The 19742-nt window shown below is 35.6% G+C and overlaps 1 protein-coding gene across 6 annotated transcripts in view; it reads right to left on the bottom strand.

Moving 5' to 3' along the window:
* Positions 1 to 15123: 15123 nt before the first annotated feature.
* LOC138707511 (SERPINE1 mRNA-binding protein 1-like) overlaps positions 15124 to 19742 on the bottom strand; it is a 60016-nt gene continuing 55397 nt past the window's right edge. For all 6 annotated transcript variants that reach the window (XM_069837034.1, XM_069837037.1, XM_069837038.1 and 3 more), the window contains 2 exons: positions 19242 to 19460; positions 15124 to 17261 (listed from right to left, as the gene is read on the bottom strand). In XM_069837034.1, coding sequence (XP_069693135.1) covers positions 17109 to 17261; positions 19242 to 19460 — 372 coding nt within the window. In that variant the 3' untranslated portion in view covers positions 15124 to 17108. The remainder of the gene's footprint in view (positions 17262 to 19241; positions 19461 to 19742) is intronic.

Genomic DNA, 19742 nt, shown 5'->3' with positions numbered 1-19742 from the left:
GAACACACACACAAATAAGACTCCACCAGGAGGGCAGCTCCTTACCCTTGAACTACACCATGCCACATTAAATACAAAAATGGTTCAAAATCTCAAATCAGTGCTGCTTATCTTATGGCTTTAGTGCCTTGAATTTTGGTTGACATGAAGCAGTCACTCTCTTTATGTTAGTAGTTGTCACTATACAAATTTAGTTGCTGTAGAATATTGGATCATCTTTGCCGTATCCACATGGTCTAAGGAATCATGTCTTAGACTAATGATACAGAATGAGTGCTGGTTTAAGTCCTCATGAGGGAAGAAATTTTCTTATGAAATTTCAATTAGTATACGGAACTGATGGCCACTTAGCATCATGATAAAATTGGGAGCTGAAGGGAGTAACAAAATCCAGTCAGAAAAGCTGCCTTAAACAACTGGGGGATCATAATGCCAAACATTGTTACCCTCATGCTGGTTGGACGATCGTTCATCTCTGCTGAGTCAAATTGCCCCTTCCTGAATATCAACCATTACTTTGGAATCGCATATGAGAAAAATTAATTTCCATGCAGCTACTAATCCAATTAGATAGCGAGCATAACCTGAACCACATCCAACTAGATGATTAATTGCACAATATATAGAAATTTAGTGTTATGTCATCACATCCATTTCCAGGTACTTCACAAAGAGAATTATACATTATTTTCTGTAACAAGAGAATCTATTTGAAACTGATGACTTCAGTCACGCATAATATGCTTGTTAACTAGATGGAGATATAAAGCTTAGAAGTGCATAAATTTCTGCCTTTCTTGTCTATTGTTTTTTTGTATTTATTCAACTTCGGATGTAAATATGTTAAGTTATATCTATGCAGAATGATCAGAGGAACATAATCAATTCCTAAGATTAGGTCCATAGTATCAAATAGATCAGGTATGCTCATTCTCTGACTCCCGATTACGTTCTGTAATCACAACCTTCCAATGTAGAGCGTGCTGTTCCTTGTTCGAAGCTAGACGGATGACTGCAGAAGGCAGTTCAAGTACTTAGTAAACATACGAACAGTGGGGGACAATGATACAGTCAAAACCTTCTGTAATCAAACGATCATTCCATACAGTGTGGGAGGAAAACTATTTTTGTTGTACGCTCAGTGAAAACGTAAAGTGTTTACTATGTTGTAAGGTACTATCAGGAAAATGACTGAGCAACATAAAACTACATTATAAGCTCTGCCATCCAGAACATGCCGAAGTGATAGGGAAGCTGTTTTCTGTAATATAGCCTATTTTCATATACCAACGTTATTATTATTATTATGCCTATGATGATGATGACATTATTATTATTATTATTATTATTATTATTATTATTATACCTATTATTATTACCATTATTATTGTTATTGTGGTGATTTTATTCCAGCAGAAATAGATATTTTGACAAAATAATTTTTCAGGGGTGCAACGTGCACTACAGCTTCAAGAATTGAAAGCACTTCATGAAAGGCCAAACATTGAAGAAAGTCGAACAATTCAGAGTCTATGTTTTGGAGCAAGTTAGCCTATGTAGTATGTTGAGTATGTTGGGAATTAGCTAAGACACTAAAACCCTTCACGGATGGTGAACTTGTAAAGAGATGTATGGTGCCTGAACAAAATATAGTTAATTATGTCTCTGTACTGCAACAGTTCAAATGTGAATTCACAGAACATAGATTTAGTGATTTTAGACGTATGGAGAGTGATATTAATCTTTTTGCTAATCCTTTCATAGTAAATTTAGTGCAGTCGGTGAGAGTGCAGTTCCAGGACGAGTTAATTGATTTACTAAGTAACGTAGAATTCAGAACTAAATGCAGAGAATATGACTTGATAAGCATAGAATTATTTAAAAAATGAACAAAACGAAATATTCCAAGATGAGCTTATTCATTGCCACTATGTTAGCTATCTTCGCCTCAACATGTGTGTGCGAAAAATTATTTTCGAGAATGAAGGTTGCTATATCCAAACATAGATCCCGATTAACAGATGAGCATCTTTAGCACATTGCAGTAAATTCGTTTGAAATAGATTCCCGATTACTTGCAGAAAAGACTGCAGATGTTGAATAGACCGCAATGTAGACTATATGGTGGAATATGAAAATGATATTATTATATCATAACTATATTAAATATAATAAATAATGTAATAACTGAATATTGCAGTGTATACTCTTTCCTTTTTCAAATTCAGTTTATTATCCGTATTTGTAAGAGTACAAGAACTATGCCACAGGCGGTGCTGCAATGTAGTTGTGGAACCCAGTCCGTACACTGTGCATGTTATGCAGTGCAGCATCATCCGTGTAATCGGAGCTTTTACAATTTTGAGCACACCTGATATAGATGAACAAGGGCCTCAAATAAGAATATATTACTTCTCCAGATCTTTTGACACAAATTGTAACATTTCATGATCAGAGATTTTAGGGTCTCTGCACAATGTCAATCACCCAACATTTCGGAGCTATGATCATTTTACAATGTGCAACTTGCAATCTGACTGTAGTACAATGTGGTTTTAACATATCTGAAATGTTTCAAACCAACACTAGATCAATGTACGGCCAACTGCTGTTGACTCTGTTGACAATGTGACACTTGATACAGCTGTTGTAAAAAAAAAAAAGTCAAAGCAGAAAGTGTTGTGTGCCCTCATTACTGTGTATGCAATACAGCAGTTCCCAACCTGTAGCATGCGAGTGAATTGATTGGGGTCCATGGAACCGAGATGTATTTTCAAATGGTATTTTAACAAAGCTTAATTTAATCATGTTCCCTGATTTTTTTTTTTCAAACTTTTGAGATATACACAACAAGAATGAGTTCACCTGAGCGACTTCTCTTGGCTTACAAGTCACGTGTACCTATCAAATATTTTTAGACGTTTTAATTTCTAATCTCCAGGGTCCAGTGTACACTGTTCACGATAAGATAGAAGCAATGATAAAGAAGTTGAACTTGTGATCATGCACAGTTATCAATCGAAAATTTATTCCCCACTCTCAGTGACTTTCTGACAAAAAATGATTCTGTATCTTTGGAACTATAACATAGATCTTCACTGACATTAAAAATAGACATTCTGCAATAAAAAGAAATAAAAAAAAATTGTATGAAAAAGTCTTTCCTTGGTGACAATAATAGTTTTCCAGTAAGAAGAAGAAGAAGAAGAGAGGCTGATTAGAATTATCTTCTGATTCGACCTTAAAAATCGTTTCCTAAAACACTCCATTGCAATCTTGATTGCATGCACCATCTACATATCCTGATATTTCCCAGATTTCAATGCAACACACAATGCCACTTGCACTACCATACTTGTTTAAGTACATCTTCTGCTGTAGTATTATTGAAGAACAAAAGAGAAGTGAACTTTGCATTGAGTTAGTCTTGTAACTTATCTAAAAAAAAAAAAAAAAAAAACTGGTTTAATTTTTTGCAGCAAAGATATGAAAAATTGGTTCAATTTTTAATAGCAAACATAAAAACATAAAAATTATATTATGTATTTTCAAATTATATTCAAAATCTAAAACCAAAATTTGTTAAGGAGCTTTCATTCACAACATTATGGAAATTTTTAAACAACAGAACATGAATTCCATTCTAAATTAAATTATACGAAACTTTTGGGGGTGGACCAAAATAAAATATGAGCTTCAAGGGACCTCTAATACTCAAAGATTGGGAGCAATTGCACTACAGGTGAGAAATAAGTGCAAGATAAGAGCTTGAGTTATACATTGGCTATCGAATCAGAGTAAATTGTCTCCAAACAATCTTGTTAACTAAATACATGTCAGATAAACATAAAATTTACTTGAAAACGGATGAACATTTTGAACTGTTAAAAAAATAATACTTCCAGCAACTTGCGAATTATATTACAGCACTAAGAGACGAATAATCAGGAGTATTGTGTGTGCATGCACGCACGCTTGCAAAAAAAAAAACCACACACACACACAAAAAACCGTTAAAGTACAATTTATAATTCAGGACAGGGGAGGAAACTTAAGACTCCAGATTAACACAGTAATGAGATGGCCGGTTAAACTTCCGTGCATAGATAAATTAGCAACCCTAGTAACATTCTGCAAATTAATTTTGTTTATTTTTAATTTTTATTTTATATACATATATATGTATATATATATTTTTTTCTTTTTGCAATTTAATACAGATTCCACCCCTCCAATTATACCTCAACTTTCCGTCTTATTTTATGGGTACCTTCTCTTTTCAAACCGTTTATGGCCTCTGGTGTTATGTTGACAGGAATTTCTAGAAGCTGATCCACTGTAGTTGAATAATGGCCTAGTACCCAAGCAGGTTATGTGAGCGGCAGCACATGGAAATCTTACGGAGTAGACGCATTTTCGTCTCTAGCTCATTCTTCAACCACCATGGAATGGCTTCTAAACTTCTGTTACAGGTTCTCTCATGCATGCCTTTTTCTATCAAAATTACGAAAAGTCTTACTATGCACAGTTATCTATCCAGCTTAAGAAAGAAACCTCACATATTGCAGTTTTCATCACTCCATGTTCAAGCAGCGTGATTGGTTCACAGCATATATCATCAATGGCTTTCCCTCAAATGGATTCTATGCACTCGTATCTTAACAACGCACTTATTCTTTCTGAGTATCATAGTATGTTACAGAAATAGGGTTTCTATTCAAAACTTGAGTTAATTTGCACAAGCTACCACAAGTGTAGAGTTGAAGGAAAATATTGAAAACATTAAAAAAACAACAGCTTCCTCTCCACTCTTAGAGCTTTACCATTGTTTCTCTCTCTGCTGTCACAACTGTAGGATGGGTTACAAGAATTTTTAGGCGTGTTTCCACCAAATGTTATCAGAGGTTGTGGCTTGTGAATAATGTAATCTTATGAAATCACGAAATTTAAATATGTATATTTACAATTATATAACATATTATATAAATATAATATATTTTACATAGATTTGAAAATAAATGATAGAACATAAAATATACCGAAATGTGTATTGTGATAAGTAGTTTCATAGCCCTAGTGACAAGACAGCCAATGGTGAGATATTGCAACACGTGTATTTGTTCACAAAGTTTCACTGTTAAGTTTGATGGATAATAATATAGAAAACACAACGTAACACAGTGCAGCAGAATATTATTTGTGCCCAAACTTGCAGTAATTACGTAATCTTCATCCCCTGGTCATACTGTAGTACAAATCCTTTACACACAATGACAGACTCTTGTCCCCTAACAATTTCTCCTTTTGAATGTATCCCACCTATCCTTCTGACACGTGAAAAGAGCCTTTATATACATTATGATTAGGTTTGAATGGCCAGTTGTTCAGACATGTACTGCTGTCAAAGTGCAAGTCGCATAGTGTTAACACTATCAGCTTCATCGGTGTAGGCAGGGAAAGTTGGCACTTACCTAATGGATACATTATCAGGACCATAAAGCAGCTCTTGCTAACAGAGGGATTCAACAGATACATATCGCCCCCTCCATTTTCCTGTCTTTCCTGAGAGCTGATATGTAGCTCTCAAATGTTGAATGTACAGCCATCCACACACAAAAAAAGTGGCCACACTCGTGAACAGCGAGTATTTTGTAAGTCCACTTCGGATAATGGTGATGTTACATGATGCATGCGCTTATAGAAGCAGTTTCGGAACCAAGATGTGTAAGCAGGAGTCATTCACATCTGTATCTCGTAGAGAAGCAGTAATGTGTTCGCTTATTAATGATTCATAGGTTGAGACTTCGAGCCTTGTTCAAGTTATTTTATTTTATCATTTTTTAGCATTATAAATAATATTCAATTTATCATTTATATTGTTATCATTCTTTAGCGATATAAATAATATTAAAGCCATCTTTTATATTCTGTTATCGTTCTTTGGCGTTATAAATAATATTCATGTTATCATTTATATTCTATTATCATTCTTTAGCAATATAAATAATATTCAAAATATCATTTTATTTTGTTATCATTCTATAGGGATATAAACAATATTCAGTTATCATTTATATTATCATTCTTTATTGATATAAATACAGTAGAGCATGGATTATCCAAAACAATTGTGGACGGTGTGTGTTCGGATAACTATAATTTACAAAAACAAAAAAATTGTACCGATGCCATAGAAGCAGTATGAAACAAAGAAACATGGATATTGAACACAAAACTGTACATATAGTATATATTTTGTATCACACGTCTTACAAATAACACAGAAAACTGACTAGCCTAGTTTCAAAAGTACAAAACGGCCATTAAAGTGGCCTACAGTTTAGGAAAAGAAGTTCAAACTTTTTTTTCTTGCTCCAGAGCTGAGACTCATTTTTTGCCACTAAATCTCGCAAACAACATTAGCTAAACTTGTACATGACGTACACACAAATTCAAATGTGCCAACTGGATTGCTTTCAGTTAACCAATGTTTCGGTTGATCGGTATTCAGATAATTGATGCTCTACTGTAATATGGAAGTTATCATAGTCTGTTATCATTCTTTAGCATTATAAATAATATTCAAGTTATAATTTTATTTTGTTAGAATTCTTTAGCAATATAAATAATATTAAAGTAATCATTTATATTTTGTTATCGTTCTTTAATGATATAAATAATATTCAAGTTATCATTTATATTCTCTCATTGTTCTTCCGACTGAGCTACAGGGGTACACACAAACAAGCATATGCGCAAAAATTGGCCCAATTTCCCTCCAAGATGTCCTGATGATTTGTGCAAGCTCATCCAGGATGCCTGGGATGCTGTGACTGAGAACTGAAAAGGCTAGTCGATTCCATGCCCAATCGACTGCAAGATGTGATCGAGATGGAAGATGGACTAAATATTGAATCATGACCTTCTGTATTATTTTTTGAAGTTTTGTTTGAATTTTCTAAGACAGACACCAGTAAGTTTGTTTTGTTTATGTCACGAAAGATATTTTGTTGAGAATATAATCCTTTCTTTCCATTTGCAGCCATACTAAATAATGATAAATTGATGAACCTGATTTTAATTACTAAAAAGAGTCATAAAAGAGATAGCAGCAATTGTATTTTCTCTCTCTCTCTCTCTTAAAAACAAAAAACATAAAAAGCATGAGGTTGTGTTTGAACGCATGACCTCAAGAATATCAGCCTGAAACACTACCAATACCCTACAACATTAACATGGAGAATGCTTTAATTATAACTGTAGATATCAGACGTGGTCCAACAACATGTAACATCATGTCTCTGAATTGTAACGGAGATAGCCACTTTTTCTTTTGACAGCTGTACCTACATGACCTGGTGCAAAGACCTTAAAATATCGCACCATACCGAGCAGTGGAAAGTATTGAATCATATGCAACATCTTGAACATGTGAGAGAAAAAATATGCCCATTAGCACAGTCTTTTCACTATTGTGATCATGATGTTAGATCAGTGGTTCCCTGTGAGCTAAGAGCTGTGGACCTCCTCTTATTTTCGAAGGTCTGCTACAAACCCCATACTTTCTAATAGTCACATAAAAAATGAAACAGTGAATTAACAGAAACCTTTATTTATAACAAATTAGAGTTAATAAGTACAGGCTCGTAACTTCAATTAAATATCATGTGAGAATCATGCCTCTTTTTGTTTCGAAATTTTACTTCAATATCTAGTTCTATATTTCCTTCCTTTAATCTTAAATTGAAGGAAGAAATGAGAAGAAACAGAGTGGATGTGATGGGAATATCAGAAATGAGGTGGGGAAAAAAGTAGTGAATTGTTGAGTGATGAATTTAGGTTGTTTTATTCAAATTGTGAGTGCAAAGGAAGTCATGGTGTTGGTGTATCACTGGGACCACATGTGAAAGATAGTGACATCAGTGCATTATGTAGATGTCCAGATAATGGTGAGACTACTAGGGAAAAAAAATTAATTTAATGCTAATGCAAGTTTACATGCCACATAGTGGATTAGAAGATGAAGTGAAAGAAAGCTATGACAAGATAGAAGAGATAGTTGAGAAGGAGAAGAAAGGAGCATGCGTAATCCTAATGGACGACTGGAATGCAGTTGTAGGACAAGATGGAAGAACAGTTAAAAAATATGGACTGGGAAAATGAAATGACAGAGGAGAATCTTTGGTGAATTTCTGTAAAAGAAATCCAATGATGGAAATATATTATTCCAACAACATACACAAAGATACACATGAACATGTCCAAGGGACGAAAGCAGATATCAGACAGACTATATACTGGTACAGGAACGAGAAGCAAACTGTTAAAAAAATGCAAAGACTTCACCAGGAGTGGATATTAACTCAAATCATGTCCTGCTGATAGGCGAAGTAGATATTCGTCTGAATAAGATAAAGGAAGGCAGGTGACGAAGAAATTGAACATGGTAAACCTGAAGACAAAGATGAAAGAAAGCCGCTACATTAGAATCCACACTTGAGAATAATGAGTACTGGACTCCTCTAAAAGCTGTATAAAACAGCAGAAGAAGCAATAGGATACAGAGTTGTGAGAATTATGAAACCTTGGGTCACAGGGAAAATATTGGAGAAGACTGAGAAAAGGAGAAAATGGAAAAAAATCAACACAGAAGAAGGTAGGAGAAACTACAAGAAGCTTAACAACGAACTAAGAAGAAAAACTGGTAAGGCCAACGAAGACTGGAAGGAAGAGAAATGTAAAGACATAGAAGATCTAGAGAGAAAAGGAAGATTCTATCATTATGCAATGAAATATATGTGTAAGGCAAATGGCCTGGAGATTTACGGAGACAGTGTTGCTTCCAATCCTGAAGAAAAATAATGCCAAGAAATGTAACGAGTTCAGGACTATCAGCCTGATATCACACTCAGCAAAGATTCTCCTGCGAATACTGAATTGACGTTTATATTCTAAATGGAAGGACAGTTGGAAGAGGAGCAATTTAGCTTCAGGAAGGAAAAAGGTACAGGAGATGCAATTGGACTGCAATGAACAATCGGTGAAAGATACTCACAGAAGAATAAAAAAGTGTATGTAGTATTTGCGGACTTTGGTGTGGGTTGAAAAGATAGGAGATTGTTCCATAAGCTTGATATGAAACAAGTCAAAGTCAGGATAGAAGAAATGTCAGAAGGAAATGAAATAGGGAGAGGAGTACGTCAAGGATGCCCTTTATCACCTACCCCAGTCAACATCTACTTATAGGATTTAGTGAAGAACTGTTTTCAGAACATGGGAGGAGTGATAGTAGGAGAAAGAATAAAGCACATAAGATTTGCTGCTGATATGACATTGTTAACAGGAGAGGAAATGATACTTAGAGATATGCTACTGGAGCTAAATGACAGCTCTGAGCAGTATGGGATGAAGATAAATGCAAACAAGGCGAAGACCATGGTCATAGAAAGAAAAATAAATGTACACTTGTGAATTCTAAACGAGGCAATAGAGCAAGTGGATGGCTTCAAATACTTGGAATGTACTATAAGCATTTGAAATGTGGATATGGAGAAGAATGGAGCATGTGAAATGGACAAAATAAGAAACGAAGCTGTGTTGGAAATAGTAACTGAAGAAGGAATGATGCAGAAACTGATCAGGAAGAGAAAAAGGAATTGGTTGGGTCACTGACTGATAAGAAACTGCCTACTTAAGGATGTACTGGAAGGAATGGTGAAAAAGTTCGGTGCAGACAATATCACATGATATGTAACATTAAGATACATGGATCATATACGGAGATTAACAGGAAGGCAGAAAATAGGAGATTGGAAAAAAACTGGGTTTGCAGTGAAAGACCTGCCTTTGGACAGAAAACTAAGAAAGTATGAATAAACCTTAAATCAGAAACAAAATGGAGGTGATTTCTACATTTATTGTTCAGATAACAAAATATCGAAAATGTTTGCTCACAAAAATGTGGAACAAAATAGAACTAGATATTTCAAAGCATTTTCACCTACTTTCTTATAATCAGAGACTTCCTTTACCCAGACATAATCAAATGTACACCGTTTGAAAAATGTCTTCAATGAACAATCAAAAATCACTTCAACATGTTCATCTTGTTCCTCCTCGGATAGAATTATTAATTGTCCCTCATGTTCAAAAGCATTTATCCACGAATTTTCAGGATCTGATGCAGGAAAATAATCTCTAAATCACGCAGTTGTTCAGTGATATGTTAACTTCTGTTGATAATCCTTCATCACTAGACTCCAATGTTGGAAAGTTACCGAGACTATAAGCTTCAGAATGGCTTGACCAGAGCCTTAACCCTTCAGGCAGGATGGCTGTACACATGTATGCAACACTCTAGGGTAGTTCTGTAGCAGATTTAGATACACGTTTACACATCATGCATGATTGCACAAAACCAGCCACAGTTCATAATCTATTGGAGGTATTTTCATGCGTTTTTATAGCAATATCCTTCCCCTTGACAACCAGTGCACTTTTGTATGCAACACAACTGTTTATATTGGTTTACCATTTCTTCACATAATCTTAGGACGATTCTGGTATTCAAAGCTCGAGATTTTATAAAATTTTAATCTTGCCTACTTCAAGTCTTTGTTTAATGGGTCTGGAATCTTCTTGGTACCCAAAGCTTCTCCACGAATACAGTAGTGGGTTCATTTCATATAAGGTGCCAATGTCACTCGAGCAACAATTTTTTTAAGCCTGACCTAGCAGGAGCACCATCTGTTGAAATTCCCACACATTTCCTCCATGAAATGAAATTGTCCACAAAGAAATCATTCAAGGTACTAAAATGCACTCTTCTGTAGTATGTAGAAGCTTACTGGGGTGAAAACAAAAAAGTCCTCCACAATACTCTCTTCCCATACACAGGGTATAAAGCAGCCGCTCTCAGAGCATTTAGCTTCTCTCACTACAATTTCCATAGCACGGGTACTCATATACTGACTGCTCTGTTTACTAGATGAGTTTGCCAGGCCTGGTATAAAGACTAGCATAACTTAATTTGTAACATCCATGGTTACATCAATTTGCAATGAAAATAAGTTGCAAGCCTGGATCCATGAAATGAGTGTTTTGTCATCAGACATATCACATATTAATTTGACTGTGTTGCTGAAAAGAGGTAATTAGTTGATTTCCCTAGATGCCCATTCACAGGTACTCGTTTACAGATAGCTGCACAAGCAGGAATAATCACCTCCTCGCCTGTAGTATGAACCATTCCTTCTTTAGCAATAATTTATGTACCATAAGAAGCCTAGTTTGCATTCTCCCAAGCACTTACACCAACTTTTTTTTTTTTTCATTTTTTCTTTTACTCTTCTCCAACTATGCTAGTTTAATCGTAAAAATCTATTTTTGTACTGTGAATGTTTTTTCTCTCGAAATGTCGACTGAGATTAGCAGACTTCATAAATCCAATAGCCATAATATAACATAAAATACACATGGCTTTTGGGGTCCAAAGTAGATCATCCCTTTACTTACGCATTTTTAGATCTTTTCAGTACTTGAGGAATAACAGAACTAGATATACTAATGCTGGAATAAGTACTACACTCAGAAGCAACACTTAACAGATGATGCCTGCTGAGAATCTTCAGTTTCCTGCCATGGACAACTTCGTCTTTTCAAAGATCCAGTCAGTTACCATGCTTCCATTTTTTACAAGTAGAATAGTAAGTGACAAAATAAATGTAACTATTATACAAACAGATCCCAATGGTCATTAAGAACATACCAAGATTTTGCTACAGCTAGAGACCTTCACACCTTAATTCCACATTGCTACTGAGTTTATTCTGAGATCCAACTAGCTTATATACTCAGTATTACCACAAATTCTGTTATAAAGTTTTGGTGCATACTGTACAACCAGTTTAGAGGGTAATAAACCCCCCATGCAGCAAAGCAACAGGGGTGGTTTCGTCAGTTCAGCTTGAGAAGTGAAAGTGTGTGGAGTTAAAATTTCCAACATGGAGTGGGATGTTTATGAAACAGGGTCGCAGTTATAGCCCTGCATAAGGTAGGCAAATCACCTTCTGAGATTTTAACAATCCTTAAAAAATTGAAAATCAGCAGGATGTTTATCCACTTTAACATCAAAAGATTCGTTGAAACCAGGACAATTGATGATCGCCAAAGGCAAGAACGGCCACAGTCGACTCAGACAAGAAAGCTGATCCAAGCAGTAGCGGCTCGTATCCAGAGAAATCTGGTTCAAAAGCAGGCAGTTACAGCTCATGAACTCAACGTTTCCAGAATGTCGATGTCTCATGTGCTGAGAAGTGACCTAGGAATGAAAGCCTACCGCAGGAGTACTGGAAACTATCTGGACACACAACTAAAGGGACAGAGGGTCCTAAAAGCAAAACTCCTCCTTCAGCATTACGCGAACAATGGCCACAGAAAGATTCTCTTCACTGATGAGAAGATATTCAATATTGAGCAAGTTCTACAACCGCCAAAATGACAGGGTTTACGCTACAAGCTCTCTAAGGAAGCCCATGAAAGGGTGCCAAAAATTATTCAGGCCCATCACCCTTCTTCAGTCATGATTTGGTGGGTAGTGGCTTACGACAGTACCAGTGAGCTCCATTTTTGTGAAAAAGGGGTCAAGACATTGGCCAGAGTCTATGTGGACAAAGTGTTAGGGCTATTGTGAAGCCATTGAACAATACCTTATTCAAAAACAGCAGTGGCACTTTCAGCAAGATTCAGCACCAGCCCACAAGGTGAGGCTTTCCCAGGAATGGCTACAGAGGAATGTACCAGATTTCATTACTCCAGATGATTGGCCTCGCTTGCGAGAAGAGACACCATATTATCGCAACCTTGAAAATTTCTTTGGTGAAATCAGTGGCGGATTTACCAATTGAGACTATCCGAAATGCAATTGACAAGTGGCCACAGAGACTTAGGGACTGTGTAGAGGCCAAAGGTGACCATTTTGAATAGTGATTGGTGCTTAATGTTGAGAAAACTTTTAAGTAACCCATATTAAAAGGATATCAAATTCTTTACAAAATTACCCATGTAATGAAGCAATAACATTGTAACAGAATTTATGGTCTACTAGTCAGTTGGTAGAGCAGCTGGCTACGGACTGAAAGGTCCGGGGTTCGATCCCAGGTGGTGACAGGATTTTTTCTCGTTACCAAACTTTCAGAACGGCCCCGAGGTTCACTCAGCCTCCTATAAAATTGAGTACCGGGTCTTTCCCGGGGGTAAAAGGCGGTCAGAGCGTGGTGCCGACCACACCACCTCATTCTAGTGCCGAGGTCATGGAAAGCATGGGGCTCTACCTCCATGCCCCCCAAGTGCCTTCATGGCATGTTACGGGGATACCTTTACCTTTTACCTTTTTTAGTAGTTATCAATACAGTTCGGGAGAGTTTGAGAGTTCCAGAGTTCAGTAGAGTTCGAGACAGCTCTCTACAGGCAAAATTCGACTAGCTGAAATGCATACATTCACCAACAGATGGGTGACAATGATACTGAAGAACTTGTTTATAAATATGCCTAATAGAATCGCAAAAAGGAATGCATTCTAAGGTTGAGTGTTTCTGTGTAAATGATATTGTGTGTTAGAAAATTCCTTAATTGGTCACATGAAGGTTATGGAGAGGGGATTTGCTACAATCTTAAGATTACACCAAATGTAAGCCTCACTGTAACCTTGTAACCTTGCCTTAAAATTTTCTATGACAAATGTCGTATTTTTCGTATTTTCTCGAATACTCCGCACAATTTTTTTCCCCAATATATAAAAGTAAAACACATGAGTGTGCAGCTTATTCGAAATGAAGTTGGCAACAATGCCCAATTTTCCTTCTATGCAACTCCTAAGTTGAAAGTGCGTGCCATTAATTTTCCATGCAGGTATTTCAATTGTTAACATTAAATTGCGTTTGGATTAGCAACAGTACATATGTCAGAATCAAATCCAAGTGTGATAAGTGTATAGCCTGTCCGTCTGTTTTGAAAACATCACTACCCCTAAAGGTACGAGATTGAGATTCTTTGCTTACAGCAAAAAAATTTGAAATGAACTAACATGCAGAGTAACATGGAAATCATGACACATGATATTAATGTTGTAGGATATCATGTAAACAGCTGATTAAGCAGACAACCGACATACATGCATGCATTTAAGATGAGTTTAAAATGTCTTGCTGCAAGGTAAAATTAATTAATTTATTGTTACCTGTACTTTGTGTTTAATTGTTTTTAATTTGTCGTGAATACATTTGCTGAAATTTTATTTTCGTAACTTTTTTTTTTTTTGATCTTTCAAAAGTGGGTTGCGCAGCTTATTCGAGAAAATACGGTATAATGCATCTGATAAAGATCTTGAAAATATAAGACATGAAGCATGTAAAAGAAATTGGCAGAGCTCAATATCCTTAACACCTGAAGGGCAAAGACAAATCATACACCGATTTTACAATGTATAAAGTGTACACAGATTTTGTGAATTCACACAAGCTAATTTACATCAATTATAAATATCATTCTTAGGATGAAGCAACAAATTTCATAATGCCATGATTTGTAGCAAATGGATAACTTTGTTTCCAATATGTGAAAATTATTTATTGACAGATGAATCAAGCCCAATACACACTATCTGAATTCTGTGAGAGACTGTGGCACTGAAATAAATTTCAGTCTCAAGCAAACCACTCAGGAAGGACTTCCAACATTTCTGCCTATCTATGAAGAGTTAATGGTATTTTACACACTGTATTAAAACATTTTATATAGAAAATATGAATCCCCCAGAAATAAACAATGGCTGCCAAGTACATAACCCTAAGAACATTAACAAGAAATCAGGAATCAAATTAAACACCAACCTACTTCAGATGTCCCACACTTCCTTGAGCAACCTGCCTATGATGAATCAATAGTGCAGCACTTGCCTTTATTGAGCTCCACAATGCAGACCATAGAAATTACTTATTTCATAAAAATCTTACATTTAAAAGACACTCTTGGCACAAGTTTTAAAGCATTACTTTAAATTCATCAATAATTGTGCAGAAAAAAATCAAATGTAAGATATTTCTGTGTTAACAATATTCCTTGATCCTCGCCTCATTTTCTTTTATTTCTTTCGAATTCACAAAGTACCAACAAAGAAACATGAAACATGTAAATATTCAATGAGATTTCACTGTAACTGTATATAAAATCTTCCACTAATCTGCACTTCAGATTTTAGTGTTTTAAAATTCATTGGCATTTGAGACTTAAAAGTCCTGCATGTTTGAAGGGCTTCTTTTAGGTGCTAAATTATAGGTCCTGTATTAACACACAACATGCGCACACACATTCACACAAAGAAAACTGAGAAACTTTGGGCCAAATTGTCAAATCTTTATCAACAGAGAAATATTATAATAGACTGATACGAGTTAAAAAAACCGAGGGTACATTAAACACCAGCACTGTGAAAACAAAACCAAATATGAAACATTCTACTGAACAAAATTTAAAGCATGTAGTTTCAACAAAGGCACCATTTAAATTGCAATATTTATACAAATCATCAGATGTAGGCATCCCTTTATTATGGCATCCATTAACAGCCAGAATTCATTTCACAAGAAGAAATAAAAGATATGCAACTGATCTGGTGCATTAGGAAACAACTCCAAGTCTATATTATACATAAATAATCGCGGGATTCGGTGCACAACGAAAGGATGCAACAGTACATTTCATTCGAACTTACTATCCTACTATACCGAGTCAAACTTGTAAGAGCCTCACCCCTCTCTGTAATGCTCAATTCTCGATAGTCTATTAATGGGGAGCAAGTTTTATTCACATTTTAGCAGTGACAATGCTCAAATTAAAATCAAGTAAGTTAATATTTACAACTTCATTGGGGATTAAATTTCATTTCAACGGCTCATATAAACGCACGATTGTTACAAAACTAAAATTTCCTTAGATGCTAACATTGTAATCAAATAAAAACTAAAGGAAAAAAAACAAACAAAAAAATAACTTTTACATGCATTCAGCACTGCCCAGCAACGTTGAACTATGCTTTTCGTAACATATAAATTAACACAATGTCACAGATAAATAGGTGACTAAGGTATTTATAAATCATTAACTTTAAAATGCTTACAATTTCTGGATTTGTCAAAACTACAGTGTTTATAACGAATTGCGAGTCTTTATGCCGCAAAACAACTCATTATGCACAGTCTTCTATTCGTGTATCTTGAGCAACACAAATCACTTTTGAACTCCTGAACAGCAAGACTGCATCATTATTCCCTACTTCAGGAATCCAACTTAGTTGCCCTTAAACATGTGTCGATCAATAAAACTAACTTAAATGCATTATTTTTTTTCCCCTACCATTAACAATCTGTTGACACCCATAATTTACAAAATTGTAAAATGAGATCCTATGTCTATGTCAGTTCAACCTGCGGACTTAACATCTTTTATGGTAAAAGTGCTTGAAATATGCTATGGTTTGTAAATAGTTGTAAATATAAATATACTATGTGATATTTTTACATATCTATTTTATGCAGTAAGTCATTGGCTGGTGGGTAGTGGTCACCTGCCAACAATATATTTGTAGTACAGTACATACCACAATCAATGTGGTAGGACCACGGCAAAAATAAAAATAAAATTCCTCACATGGGAAGTCGAAAATTGAAATTCCAGAAATTTGTTACTAAACTCTTCTAAACTGAGGTATCTAGGGACTGGAGAGGTGGGTGGGAGGGATCAGACTATTACCACATTCAATAATCCTTTTAACAGGACTGACTAGGGGAAGGAGCGTGGAAGTTTCTGTAAGCACTTTCAAGTTGGCAACTAATTGAGGTGGCCACACCTACCATTCTAGCCAACTTACCCACGCAACAGTGAACAAAACTTTCTTCCCTCTTGACTGAAAATTTGATTCTAAACACTTTGGAAGCCCCACTTCCAGAAATTGTACAAGGGAAAAAATTCTCCAACAATAAGTATTAGAGGAGCTTGATGTCAGAAGGGGTACCGAGGTTTACAACATTAACTGTCATCTCATGGTGATCCGTTTAACCAAGAGATGGGAAGTCATGCTCATCATCCACTTTTGGTGCACTCTGCCTCGGTCCACGTGGTTGGTAGGTATCACGATCTCCTCTGTCACCTCGCTCCCTATCAAATCTATCTCCCCTTTCTCCAAATCTGTCACCACGATCACGTGACTGAAACAGATTAGAAAGACAGTTTTAAAATAGCACAATAAAAAAAATCAATGTACAATTACAGACTTCACAATCAACATGAAGGGCTATAAGGAGGACTCTTTCCGTAACTTGAAGGGCTATGCCATAACTCCACAAAATCATAGGAAGCAAATCTATATAATTATTTACAATAATTCTTTTATAGTCTACACAAGTGTACTCGTTTGAGAGACGAGATGAATCTTGCATACTAACAGAATTAGGATCATAAGCCTTCACCACTGGCATATCAATGGAACAAAAATAGGTTACAGTTGCTTCCAACAAACTATTATCAAGACATACAAATGTCACTAGTTAACGATCAATATGTTTGCTTTTATTTCTTTGAAATCTGTATACTCTGACACTTGTCAAATCTGTAGTTATATCTGAAGTATTATTTCAGCTCAAGACAACTAAGAAATTAAATGCCTGAACATTACACAGTTTGATGAAAATTAAGTACTATTTCGTTCCATTTTATTTTGTTAATTTCTTAAGACACCTTTAGTGAAATGGCAGAAAAGTAATTGTTATTCAGAGGTGTTTTTTTTTTTGGGAAACATAAAAAAATATGGTCTGAATATTCTTTACTAGAAAAGTTACTTTCTTTGAAAACATTTGAAACCAGACATCTAACAAAACGAGGTATTCTAATAAATGGATTAAAATGGTAAATCCTGGAAGCACATGGTGGGAGGTATGGAGATAAGAGATGCATACTTTCATGAACTCAGCACTAGAATAATAATATGGTTGACAACACATTGCCTTTTAAGCCCGGGTTTTGGTACTCAATTTCATATGAGGCCGATTGGAACCTGGGTTCAACCTGGATATTTTGACAGTGAGAAAAATCCCACCACCTCATAAACTATCCTTCCAATCTGTAAACAATTACTTTACCAACTGAGCTACTTAGCCAACTCTGGACTAAACCAAACAAGAACTGCAATATTATAGTCATGCAAAAAGGTCAATTTTCCCTTAAATGGAAATTTTTGAACTTCATAATTTGGTAAAACACATTCAATAAACACAGAATGCAGTATTTCTTCCTGCAATGCAAATACTTTCTTTCATGTTGCTTCAAACATTTTGTTTTGACCTGTATAGTGTGTGTCCTTAAAATGGTAGATGGAGATCCACATGGATATACAGAGCTTACAATTAAATGTTCACTATACACAGGACTTTAACGCATTTTGGCTAACTGGCCAGGGACAGCTGAAAACAGGGCATGATAACATTACGATCAGTAGCATTCTGTGTGCCATAAGAATCATGCATCTAAACAGTTTTAATAATGCGCGTTTCTTTGCAAAGCAAATTTCAAATATGATTCTGCTTGCTGTTCTCGAAGTGAGTTTGTTCTAAGATATTGCGTAGTTACAGGATATCCTCAAAACGTGAAATTGAACTGTTCATTAAAAAATGCGAATTTTTAATACGCAGTATCCCTAAACAATTCGGATAAAAATGCGTATTAAAAATTCGCATTTTTATCCGAATTGTTTAGGGATACTAAGGATTGACTGATAACCATGCATGGATTGAAAATAAATATTCAATTTGGTTAAAATATGACTGAAAATAGAACTATTACAAAATTTTACAGCCTCTATAGTAGATATTTTCTCAGATTTAATTTCTGCAACTGATTGTAAAATCCAACGATTAATTTCATATGACAAACACTAAGTAGGAATTTTGTAACCCCCTTCCTCCCTTCCCCCCCCCCACTGTCCAGTGAACGTATTTCCCTATTCTGAACCCAACAGTAGTGTGTTCACTGAGGAAATTTCAATAAACAAGTCGGTGTGAGTACAACTTTAGCACTGAAACTCTAGATATAAATTTAAATATTTCTCTCTGTCCCACACCCAAAGGCAATTTTATATGTCATTAGAATGAAGCTTTTACCAGAAAGTCGTCATAATTAACATCAGAACTTACACCAGGGCCTCTATTATCAGCTGAACCACCCATTCGAGAACCAGGAGCTCCATTACGTGGAGGGCCACCTGCACCACGTGGACCACCACGACCACCTCCACGAGGTCCACCACGGCCACGTCCTCGAGTTCCACGACGAGAATCAGCAAAATGGATGTCAATGTCCAAGAGATGCTTCTGCCGGCCTACACGTTGAGGATAATCTGACGCATCATATTCCTGCAACTCAAATATATTCTGATGTAATGACTCTTCTGTCTAGCATCAAAAGCACAGATGACCTCTATAAGACTGTGAAAATACTGTGTTTAAAATCATGTGCATAAAAGAAAATATGAATACTAGCAAGTACAGTTCTGAACTTCTTGTAATACCCATTTCAAAACCACCACGTTAAAAATATGTACATGCATTTGTTTCACAACTCTGCCTGTCATAAAAATTGTTCAATAGCTTAACATATCATACAAATTTTATGATGATCGTTTTCATTACAAATAT

The sequence above is a fragment of the Periplaneta americana genome, chromosome 10, assembly GCF_040183065.1.
Source record: "Periplaneta americana isolate PAMFEO1 chromosome 10, P.americana_PAMFEO1_priV1, whole genome shotgun sequence".
Lineage (NCBI taxonomy): Eukaryota > Metazoa > Arthropoda > Insecta > Blattodea > Blattidae > Periplaneta > Periplaneta americana.
The sequence above is the reverse complement of the archived record's forward strand: the minus strand, read 5'-3'. Positions and strand labels throughout refer to the sequence as shown.